The sequence below is a fragment of the Heptranchias perlo genome, chromosome 7 (genome assembly GCF_035084215.1).
Source record: "Heptranchias perlo isolate sHepPer1 chromosome 7, sHepPer1.hap1, whole genome shotgun sequence".
Taxonomy (NCBI): domain Eukaryota; kingdom Metazoa; phylum Chordata; class Chondrichthyes; order Hexanchiformes; family Hexanchidae; genus Heptranchias; species Heptranchias perlo.
The window spans coordinates 39,082,271-39,094,642 of record NC_090331.1 but is presented as its reverse complement, the minus strand read 5'-3'; the positions used below and the strand labels follow the sequence as shown (position 1 = coordinate 39,094,642).

Sequence of the window (12,372 nt, the reverse complement as noted above, 5' to 3'; positions counted from 1 at the left end):
TTCAGAGAAGGTTCACTCGACTGATTCCTGGGATGAGGGGGTTATCTTATGAGGAAAGATTGGACAAGTTGGGCCTGTATACACTGGAGTTTAGAAGAATGAGAGGTGATCTTATTGAAACATGTAAGATCCTGAGGGGACTAGAAGGGGTAGATGCTGAGAGGGTGTTTCTCCTTGTGGGAGAGACTAGAACTTGGGGCCACAGTTTAAAAATAAGGAGTCTCCCATTTAAGACGGAGATGAGGAGAATTTTTTCTCTCAGAGGGTCTTGAGTCTGTGGAACTCCCTTCCCCGCAGAACGGTGGAGGCAGGGTCATTGAATATTTTTAAGACTGAGTTAGATGGATTCCTGATTAACAAGGGAGTCAAAGATTATAATAGGTAGACGGGAAAGTAGGGTTGAGGTCACAATCAGATCAGCCATGATCTTATCAAATGGCAGAGCAGGCTTGAGGGGCCGAATGGCCTACTCCTGCACTTAATTCGTATGTTCATTTGTTCGCAAAATTACAGTTGAGGCAGAGACTGTCTATGAAAGGGCCCAGGAATTTTTTAAAAATTGCTATCTAAGAACCCAACAACAGCCCAGCAATTGAACAGAGAATGAGCAGAAGATTGGTGGAAGAATGTGAGGAGTGGAAGCCAAGCGTAACAGCAATGTAGCCTGTGAACAAGTGGAACATCAGGCCAGCACCAGGGGAATAATAATCGGGCCACCAGTACAGCAGCTGTTTTGAAGAGGGGAGGGCAGCAGAGAGGCAGGCTGGGCACTGGAAGAGCAGCCAATTCATGGGTTAAATGCAGAAAATTAGATTTAAATGCAAAATTAGCTATGAAACTTTCTTTACCAATATGGCTGACAAACTGGAAGCTCAGAAACTTAAACTGCTCTATTGCAATACCCAGTGGCCAAAGCCTGTAACCATATGTGGAGTTAAGCATTTCTTTTTATCATACAGTCTCAGTTTACAATAGCAACTATTATGTGACATCAAGCATTATATGACAGGCAAAACCATGACACATAACATTGAAAATACCTATCATAGCACCACCTGTAGGCATAACAGGTGTTGTAGGTAAATGTGGACAATTTTATTATGGGATTTTCCAAAAGGGGCCAGTTGACATAGGAGACTTCAATGGTATGTGTGCACCAATTACCAAAGTTAATATATGATAAATACAATCTACACAACGAGACACTACACAATTTTTCAAATATGAAATGTAATTTAATTTTTGTTCCTGATCTCAAAATTCAACACCTTTTGATTGGTGTGATGCTGTCCCAACATCGTATAAGATATGCGATTTGAGAACCTTTTCATTCAATCATCTGACGAAGGAGATAATCTCCGAAAGCTTGTGATTTTAAAATAAATTTGTTGGACTATAACCTGGTGTTGTAAGATTCCTTACATTTGTCCACCCCAGTCCATCACCGGCATCTCCACATCAAAATTCAACGGTTGATTACACACATAAGAGCAAATACTTTGGTTTCAGTGTTTAAGAACATAAGAAATAGGAGCGGGAGTAGGCCGTACGACCCCTCGAGCATGCTTTGCAAGTCTTGGCTGATCTTCTACTTCGACTCCACTTTCCCGCCCAATCCCCATATCCCTAGATTCCCTTAGGTTCCAAAAATCTATTGATCACAGCCTTGAATATACTCAAGGTCTGAGCATCCACAGCCCTCTGGGGTAGAGAATTCCAAAGATTCACAACCCTCTGCGTGAAGAAATTCCTCCTCATTTCAGTCTTAAATGGCTGACCCCTTCTCCTGAGACTATACCTCGTGTTTCTGGACAGTCCAGCCAGAAGAAACAGCCTCTCAGCACCTACCATGTCAAGCCTTCTCAGAATCTTATGTTTCAATGAGATCACCTCTCATTCTCCTACACTCCAGAGAGTATAGGCCCATTCTACTCAATCTCTCCTCATAGGACAACCCTCTCATCCCAGAAATCAATCTAGTGAACCTTCGTTGCACCGCCTCTAAGGCAAGTATATCCTTCCTTAGATAAGGAGACCAAAACGGTGAACAGTACTCCAGGTGTGGTCTCATTAAGGCTCTATACAATTGTAGCAAGACTTCCTTACTCTTGTACTCCAACTTCCTTGCAATAAAGATCAACATGCCATTTGCCTTCCTAATTGCTTGCTTTATCTGCATGTTAATTTTCTGTGTTTAGTATACGAGGACACCCAAATCCCTCTGAATGCCAACATTTAATAGTTTCTCACCATTTAAAAAATATTCTATTTTTCTATTCTTCCTACCAGTGAATAACCTCACATTTCCCCACATTATACTTCATCTGCCGCCTTCTTGCCCACTCACTTAACCTGTCTATATCCCTTTGCTGAGTCTTTGCGTCCTCCTCACAGCTTACTCTCCCACCTAGCTTGTATCGTCAGCAAACTTGGATACATTACACTTGGTCCCTTCATCTAAGTCATTAGTACAGATTGTAAATGAGGCCCTAGCACTCATCCTTGCGGCACCCAACTCATTATAGCCTACCAACCTGAAAATGACCCGTTTATTCCTACTCTCTATTTTCCGTCCATTAACCAATCCTCTATCTATGCTAATTTATCACCCCCCACAACCCAATGAGCCCTTATCTTGTGTAACAGCCTTTTATGTGGCATCTTATCGAACACCTTGTGAAAATCTAAATCTAACTTGCTAGTTACATCCTCAAAAAACTCTAACAGATTTATCAAACACGATTTCCCTTTCATAAAACCATGTTGACTCTGCCTAATCATATTATGATTTTCTAAGTGCACTGATACCACTTCCTTAATAATGGATTCCAGCATTTTCCCAACAACCGATGTCAGGCTAACTGGCCTGTAGTTCCCTGTTTTCTTTCTCCCTCCTTTCTTGAATATCAGCGTTACTTTTGCTATCTTCCAATCCACTGGGACCGTTCTAGAATCTAGGGAATTTTGGAAGATCACAGCCAATGCATCCACTATCTCTGCAGCCACTTTTTTTAGAACCCATAGGGTAGGCGTTCAGGTCCAGGGGATTTGTCAGCTTTTAGTTCCATTAATTTCTCTAGTACTTTTTCTTTACTAATATTATTTACTTTAAGTTCCTCACACTCATTATCCTTTTGGTTCCCCACTATTACTGGTATGTTTTTTGTGTCTTCTACTGTGAAGACAAATACAAAATATTTGTTTCATGTGTCTGCCATTTCCTTATTCCCCATTATAATTTCTCCTGTCTCAGCCTTTTGGGGATCTATGTTTACTTTCGCTACTCTCTTCCTTTTTACATACTTGTAGAAGCCCTCACAATCTGTTTTTATATTTCCTGCTAGTTTACTCTCATTCTATTTTCTCTCTTTTTAATCCATTTTTTGGTCATCCTCTGCTGGGTTCTAAAACTTTCCTAATCCTCAGGCTTACTACTCTTCTTGGCAACGTTAAAAGCCTCTTCTTTTAATCCAGTACTATCCTTAACTTTTTTAGTTAGCCATGGATGGATCACTTTTCCCGTGGAGTTTGTATTCCTCAATGGAATATATATTTGTTGAGAATTTTGAAATATTTCTTTAAATGTTTGTCATTGCTTATCTATCGTCATACCTTTTAATCTAATTTCCCAATCTACCTTAGCCAACTCGTCCCTCATACCTATGTAACTGACTTTATTTAAATTTAAGACTAGTTTCGGGCTTAAGTACATCACTCTCGAACACAATGTGAAATTCTATCATATTATGATCACTCTTCCTCAGAGAATCCTTTACTATGTAATTATTAATTAACCCTGAATCATTACACAATACAAGATCTAAAATAACCTATTCCCTGGTTGGTTCCACAACGTATTGTTCTGGGAAACTATCTCGAATGCATTCCATGAACTCATCCTCCAATCTACCTTTGCCAATTTGATTTGTCCAGTCTATATGAAAATTAAAGTCCCCCATGATTATTGCATTACCTTTGTTACATGCTTCTCTTATTTCTTGATCAATACTCTCTTCAACAGTATAACTACTGTTAGGGGGCCTATAAACCACTCCCACCAGTGTTTTCGGCCCCTTGTTATTTTTTATCTCCACCCATACTGATTCTACTTCCTGATCTTCCGAGCCAAATCCTTTCTCACTACTGTCCTTAGGTCATCCTTCATTATCAGGTTAACCCCCACCCCCCCACCCCGACTTTCCATTTTGTCTGTCTTTTTGAAACATCAACTACCCTGGAATATTTAGTTCCCAACCGTGGTCACCTTGCAACCACGTCTCTGTAATTACTATTAGATCAAACCTATTTATCTCTGTGCCATTAATTTGTCTATCTTGATACGAATGCTTCGTGCATTCAGACAAAGCGCCTTTAATTTTAACTTTTAGCATTTTTCCGTGCTTTGACCTTATTCGCTGATGCATTATTACTGTTAAACTCTCTGTCCCTTCCTGCCACACTCTGCTTATCTTTACCCTAATTGTTACGCTGCTCTGTTGCCTTGAATTTTCTCTTTAGATTTCTAAATTTCCCCTCACCTGACCCCTCCCCCCCCCTTTTTAGTTTAAAGCCCTATCTACAGCCCTAGTTATTCTATTCGCCAGGACACTGGTCCCAACCCAGTTTAAGTAGAGCCCATCCCAAGGGAACAGCTCCCTCTTTCCCCAGTACTGGTGCCAGTGCCCCATGAATCAAAACCCCTGTCTCCCACACCTCGCTTTGAGCTACACATTTAACTCTCTGGTCTGTCTGACCCTATGCCAATTTGCACATGGCTGAGGTAGTAATCTAGAGACCATTACCTTTGAGGTTCTTCTTATTAATTTGGACCCTAGCTCCTTACACTCCCTCAGCAGAACCTCATTCCTAGTTCTGCCTATGTCGTTGGTTCCTACATGGACCACAACAACTGGATCCTCCACCTCATGCTCCTAGTTCTTTTCCAGCTGCGAGGAGATATCCTTAACCCTGGCACCGGGAAAGCCTTCGGGACTCTCGGTCGCGGCTGCAGAGAACAGTATCTGACCCCCTGACTATACTATCCCTTACCACCTCAAACCTGTTGGACAAGGTCAAAGGCTGAGGCTCCTCCATCACTGCATCCTGTCTTGCAGTCACATCCTCCTGCCCCTGATCACTGACCAAATCTAAACTACTACCTATCCTAAGGGGTGTGACTGCCTCCTGGGTCAAAGTGTCCCGATAACTCACCCCTCCCTGATGCATCGCAATGTCTGCAGCTCGGACTCCAGCTCAACAACTCTGAGCCGAAGTTCCTAGAGTTGCAGACACTTACTGCAGATGTGGTTGCCTGGGATCTCACTGGTTTCCACAAACTCCCATATGCTGCAGTTACGACACACCACCTGCCCTGCCATCCCAACCTAACATTGTTTTATTTATTTATTTATTTAGAGTTTTTATTCACTCAATGTTTTTAGTTTTATTATCTAATTAGTTCATCTAGTTAAGTTGCTAATTTAATAAAGTAATAGTTATAGTTTCCCAGCTCTTAGTTTAAACCAGTGCCCTAGCTTAGCAAAAAAAAAGGTTATACTCACCAACCAATCACCCTACCTGCTGTCCTGTTACGTCACCTTTGATTATTTTTTGTCTCTCTCTCCGCTGCTCCATTATACCAGGCCGGGGGTGGGAAGGGGGCAGTCCCACGCTTTGTCTGCTCTCTCTCTTTCTCTCTCTCTGCTCTCTCTCTCTCTCCGCTGCTCCATTATACCGGGCCGGGGTTGGGGAGGGGGCAGCCCCACGCTTTGTCTGCTCTCTCTCTTTCTCTCTCGCTCTCTCTCTCTCTCTCTGTCTCTCTCTCTCCGCTGCTCCTTTATACATGGCCGGGGTGGTGGGGGGCTGGGGCGGGAGGAGGAGTCCCACGCTTTCTCTGCTCTCTCTCTTTTTCTCTCTTTCTCTCTCTCTGCTGTTCCTTTATACAGGCCGCTGAGGGGGATTCCTGTGCTTTCTCTGTGTTTGGTTCTATAAATGGCCATGTCAGTGAATTGCACTGTATGAATTTATTGCTCTGCTTAATTTCGTACAATCTTTCATTGTTCAGAGTTATACCAACATTCATCATTGCTTGGCTAGATAAATGGCTATTAAGCCACTTGAGAAGCATAAAATGAGCATTAAGGCAAACAGGTTTCTGCTGGTAAAGCTCATGAAATTCTATTAAATTAACTCACCTAGCGGAAAACTGAAGTCATCAGCATTTCTATTCAATGCTATTAAAATAAACAAAAAGTGGTGAGATTAGTAACCTGTTTTCTAAAGCAGAAAACATCTCCCATTATCCCAAGACTTCCTCCATCTCCCACAATGAACCTCCAGATATATAATGCAATGCCACATTATGGTGATATAATCCAGACATTTTCACACTAGAGTTCCTGAGCCCTAGGTAGTCCATGAAGAAATTCCAGGGATCCCTGAGATCATCAGAATTCTATATTTTTCTGTATTTGTTGACTTATTGGTAATGTGTTTTTCACTGAAACTCATTATAAGTACCTGCAGTACTTACTATGCCTGTAGGTGGCATTGCAATAGGTGTTTTCACTGTTCCAAGTGCCATGCTTCCCTGTCACAGTCCGTGTGATGCACAATAGCTGCTATTTTATAGTGAGAATATAATCACCCAATCTGGCCAATGGATTTCCACAATTGCTCAAAATTCTTCGTGAATATTTTTTTAAACAACTATTTTTTCTCACCTGTGACTAAATTATATCAGTGACTACATTATATCCGAGTGTATATGTTGAAAGATATGATTTTTTTACTGTATTTAAATATATTGGTGTTAACAAACAATGCGTATTCCTTGCAGTTGCTACTGAGAATAATTAAGTTTTCTGGTATTATTTACCTTATTTTATAGAACAAGATCCAAGGGATGGTGTTTGATTTTGTAACCCAGCAAGTCTTTGATATCACCATCATGATTCTCATCTGCCTTAACATGGTCACCATGATGGTGGAGACTGATGATCAAAGTGACGAGATGAACGACATCTTATCTTGGATCAACCTGGTTTTCATTGTCCTTTTCACAAGCGAGTGTGTGCTTAAAATGATTGCACTCCGCTATTATTACTTTACAATAGGCTGGAATATTTTCGACTTTGTGGTGGTCATTCTTTCGATTATAGGTAAGAAAATTATTTGGTTTAAAGCAATGTTCAAAAATAATTATTCCTTCAAATTTTTCTGTCTTTGGAATTGAATGTACTGGTTTTGATGTTTGACAAAATACCAGCAATTGAAGTTATTATGTGAAAAGTTATGTAACATGAGTATTATTTAACAAAACTTAATAAATGCTTGCAGGTAGTTCAAAAATGCATTGCATTCTGCAAGACTAAAACAAAAAATTACATAATTGCCACTGTTATTAATTTCGAAAGGAATGAATTTACAGTTTTGTAGTATTGTTCAACTATTAATGCAATGTAGAAAACATTTGTAGAAGTTAACACAGAAGATTTACTTAAATGTAAAGTTGGGATTCATTAGCAATTATTTATAATAAGATAAAGGCTGTGATATTTTGATATTGTCCCGTTTCATTTAGTTAAATAAATCCCAGTATTACTATTTGTTAAATCATATGGTACAATTTCAATGCTTGCAAAAATTGACAATTCTCTCATAAGGGCCTGACATTTATTACTGTCTGCTATGATACTTTAACTATCAAATATGAAAAATAGAAAGCATTTAGTGAAAAACAGTAAAAAAAATCTTGAAGTTTGTATATATGTTATAAAGAAAGTAGCATACACTGACTGGAATTTGGCCTAAGGCAGTAACATATCTTGGTATTAAGGTGATTAGAAAATAGCCTGAGCTTTGCTCTTGTAGTTTGTGACATTTTCTCAATTCTTCAATGTGTTACTGTTTTGAAACATATTGCAGGTTATTTATGATACTCGATGTATTATCACACTAAAATTACTGTTAGGCAAAACTGTGGCTAATGCATGAATATCTTTTTTTTCTTTTAGGCATGTTCTTAGATGAAATCATTGAAGAATACTTTGTGTCACCAACATTATTTAGAGTTATCCGACTAGCCAGGATTGGTCGTATCCTACGTTTAATCAAGGGCGCTAAAGGAATTCGTACGTTGCTGTTTGCATTGATGATGTCTCTTCCTGCCTTGTTCAACATTGGTCTGTTGCTTTTCTTAGTCATGTTCATTTATGCCATATTTGCGATGTCTAATTTTGCTTATGTGAAGAAGGAATCTGGTATTGATGATATGTTCAACTTTGAAACTTTTGGAAACAGCATGATCTGTCTGTTTCAGATCACTACATCTGCTGGCTGGGATGGCTTACTGGCTCCAATTCTAAACAGTGCGCCACCAGACTGTGACCCAACAAAAGATAACCCAGGCAGTCTTATCAAAGGAGATTGTGGTAACCCACCGGTTGCAATTTTCTTCTTTGTCAGTTACATCATAATATCTTTCTTGATTGTCATAAATATGTACATTGCTGTTATTTTGGAGAATTTCAGTGTTGCTACAGAGGAAAGTGCTGAACCACTGAGTGAGGATGACTTTGAGATGTTTTATGAAGTTTGGGAAAAGTTTGATTCAGATGCAACTCAATTTATGGAGTATGGTAGATTGCATGATTTTGCAGATGCCTTGGAACCACCTCTTCGTGTGGCAAAACCCAACAAAGTACAACTTATAGCTATGGACTTGCCCATGGTTAGTGGAGATAGAATTCATTGTCTTGATATCTTATTCGCATTTACAAAGCGTGTGCTGGGTGAGGGTGGAGAAATGGATGCTCTTCGACAACAGATGGAAGAACGCTTTATGGCATCCAATCCGTCCAAGGTATCATATGAGCCAATTACAACCACTCTACGACGTAAACAGGAACATGTGTCTGCAACTATAATTCAAAGAGCTTTCAGGCGCTATCTGATTAGGCGAACATTGAAACAAGCCTCTTTCATGTTCAAAGAAAAAGGTAAAACAAGTGAGCTTTTACCTGGCAAAGAAGAAATGGTAATAGATAAGTTTAATGAAATCTCCACCACTGACAAAACTGATATGACTCCTTCTACCACATCTCCACCATCCTATGACAGTGTAACAAAACCAGAGAAAGCCAGAGAGGAGAAAGAAAAAGAAGACAGATGTAAGGGAGTATAAAATGTAAAATGCAAACAAATTTTAAAAAAAGATCCACTTGTATGACATTGTTTACAGCCTTATAAGCGTGACCCAACTGCATCACCAAGACTCCATTTGGAGATCTATGCCAAACTGACAATTAATACATTATAAAGTCAGTGCCTAGAAAAGGTAGTGACCCTCGTCAGGAGACTGTGACTCTGTACAGCAGGGGGGAGTCAGCAACCTGGACAGGAGATTACTGTTTCCACTACCAGTTGACACTGCTGAAGAGGAGAGTCACAATGGCTACTTAGACTGTAGGGACCAGACAAAGGGATCAGAAAATTTTACTTGTTTGTGTGTCAATTAATGTGCAGCACTAGTATCTTTTGACCCTGTATTTTGCATTCCAATTGCCACCGTTCCACAGTTTATACCAGGCCCATAACAATTCACGCATTATTTTATAATTCACGAGTTATATATTATATGTGACTATTTTTCTAAATGGGAGGGGGGGCTTTATGTTTTTGGGAAGGGGTTTCAAGCACTACTTTTAAGCTAAGAGGTTCACCCCACAAGTTTAGAAAAATGTGTTTAACATGTACAAAAGTGTTCTGCATGGAAGCATGCTGCACTCATTCATCGTGCATGAGAAATCATTAACTCACAAATCAAACAAAATATTTTTATCTATTTAGTGTTTCAGGGTGGCCCTGATGTCCAAGGTGCTTTACTAAATGTGTTGTGTTATATTTGAACAGTTCTAATATGTGCCTGTTAGTTATTTATAACCCCTAAACTGAGAGTTGATGGGTATTTTTATGTGGATCATTTACAAACAACTCTCAGCAGCTGCAATTTTAGTGCAAGTTCTGGACTCACAATCACTATTTATTCCTTTTATACTGCCATGGGTGGATATAAACAAAGAAACACAGAAGGGATCTGCTCAACAAAACTGAATTGACCAAAATTAAACTTTAACAGAAATTGCTCTGCTTTATCATGCAGTATTGTTTAGCCATCATCAGCTCTCAACAAGATTGACATTGTACATGACAAAGAAATCCCTCTGTTGTGTAAATAGTTACTTCACACTGTGGTGCATATTTGAGCAAAAATGTAACCCAGGCACAGCATTCATTGCATCAAATATGCACCACATTAAGTCTAGTTTGCAAGCTTTTGCAAGGTAATATGATGTATTCTGTATCATTATACATAGTTTGGATGCTGTCACTGATGCATGTTTATATTGCCTTTTCTGCTGTACACTGCTCCTTCCACTGTCCAGAAGTGTTTGAAAGATGGGAAGCCATAAGCCAGTGGTAAACTAAGAAATTGCCCAATAAGACCTCATTCCTCCTAGTTTGCAGCTAACTAAGAAGCTTTTTTCTTTTGAGTTTCCAGATTCAAATGGATACTGTATGCTGTAAGACCAGACTGTACAGGATATGTTGCAAATTGCTTGAAATGCTCACAATATATGGTTGAATTTTCTAAGAAAAAATATAAATACTGTAAAAATTTGTTTTATTTTTCTTTTCAGCATTTGTACATATAAAACGCTAATGAGAATTACTTCAGGTCAGTACCACAGACACTTTTTTTTACTTTGATCCATAGCACTTTTTCATCAATGAACTTCCCAAAAAGAGAAACAAAAGGACAGTCAATTTTAGTTAACTTTTTAATAAATGCACACATTTTTAGTATAACAAAACTTAATTTGTATAAAATTGGGACCATAATTCACTTCCTTCTGCAAAGTGATATCCAGAAAAAATGAGAGGAATATTATCCAAATCTAAAGCACTGCCTGCATTGAAGGTATCAAGGAAATCCTTATTGCTACAAAAATCCTTGATTCTTCATGGTGTCCATTTATACAGACATTTTTGTCTTGTGAAATGATTCATGCTGCACTAGAACTGATTGAAATGGAAAATGGGTCCACAGTTTTTTTTCACAAGAACAAAGTTGATCTTGTTTAATCACACCCAGGTTATTTTGTGTTTTCTTACACAAAGAGATGTTAAATGTAAACTCCTTTTATTAAGCCTATTGACTTGTAGTGTATTAGTGAACTGCATGCAGGATAATGCTAATATTACCGTAAGTAATGGTAAGACTACATTACAGAAACAAGCTATCAGAATAAATCTTTTTTTATTGTACGTAATGACTCTGACTTCGTGTGGATTTTTTTGTTGTCTCGATATTGCAGAGTTGTCAATAAGTCAAATTGCTCAGAAATACCTCATTCTTCCTAGTTTGCAGCTAACGAAGAAGTTTTTTTCTTTTGAGTTTCCTGATTCAAATAGATACTGTGTGCTGTAAGATCGGACTGTACAGGATATGTTGCAAATTGCTTGAAATGCTCAAAATATGTGTTTGAATTTTCTAAGAGAAAATATAAATACTGTAAAAATTTGTTTTATTTACAGTTGTCAATAGACAATCTTGAAAATCTGTTCCACATATTGTTCATTTCAGACTGGAGAAAACAATTTAATTTATTTTTTGGTTTATCTGAGTAGATAAAGCACTCATTTGTAAAGTCTTGCATGTACAAAGCTTTTCTGACTATTAGGTGATCATGCTTTTCCCAAGTATAGCTTTCTTGTGTCATAACTCACAATTGCTTATATTTTTAGTGCTGTGTATTTTCACATAAAATTTAGATAATTTGTATCATAAAACTATAAATCCCATTTATTTGTATCATAATACGATATAAATCCCATTTATTTGCATCATTTTTGCAGTTAAAATTCCATATTTGGGAGGGCCTAATTGTTCTTTCCCTTTCCTTTGTGTGATGTCTGGAATATGCCAGACATGTGGTAGTCTTAAGACTGTTTTATATATAATATTTGAACTGATGTCTTGTTGCATTATTCACAATCAGGCAGAGGATTTATAAGAACAGGGGTGTTATGCCAAATAACATTGTCAGGAATCCTGATTTGTCAGCATTAGCAGCAGCTGTGAGTTGTGGATCCAGAGTCTGTCAGCATTGAGAAGGGGAGACGGGATTCCAGGGCACTGCCGAGAGGGGTTATCAGGGTGCTGGGGCAGCTCTTGGGATCTCAGACCATTGGGAAGATAAGCTCCTGCGTCTGGAAGCATGGAGGCAGCTCTGAGAAGGAGGTCCTGAAGCCTGGGAGTATTAGTGCCACAGCTGGGGTCTGGAAACACTGAAAGGGTGATCTTAGGAG

General features: G+C 38.8%; 1 protein-coding gene across 2 annotated transcripts in view; it reads left to right on the top strand.

Annotated features, from left to right (window-relative positions):
* scn1laa (sodium channel, voltage-gated, type I-like, alpha) overlaps positions 1-11,301 on the top strand; it is a 157,989-nt gene extending 146,688 nt beyond the window's left edge. For both annotated transcript variants that reach the window (XM_067987358.1, XM_067987359.1), the window contains exons 25-26: positions 6,890-7,160; positions 8,016-11,301. In XM_067987358.1, coding sequence (XP_067843459.1) covers positions 6,890-7,160; positions 8,016-9,184 — 1,440 coding nt within the window. In that variant the 3' untranslated portion in view covers positions 9,185-11,301. The remainder of the gene's footprint in view (positions 1-6,889; positions 7,161-8,015) is intronic.
* The last annotated feature ends 1,071 nt before the right edge of the window (positions 11,302-12,372 follow it).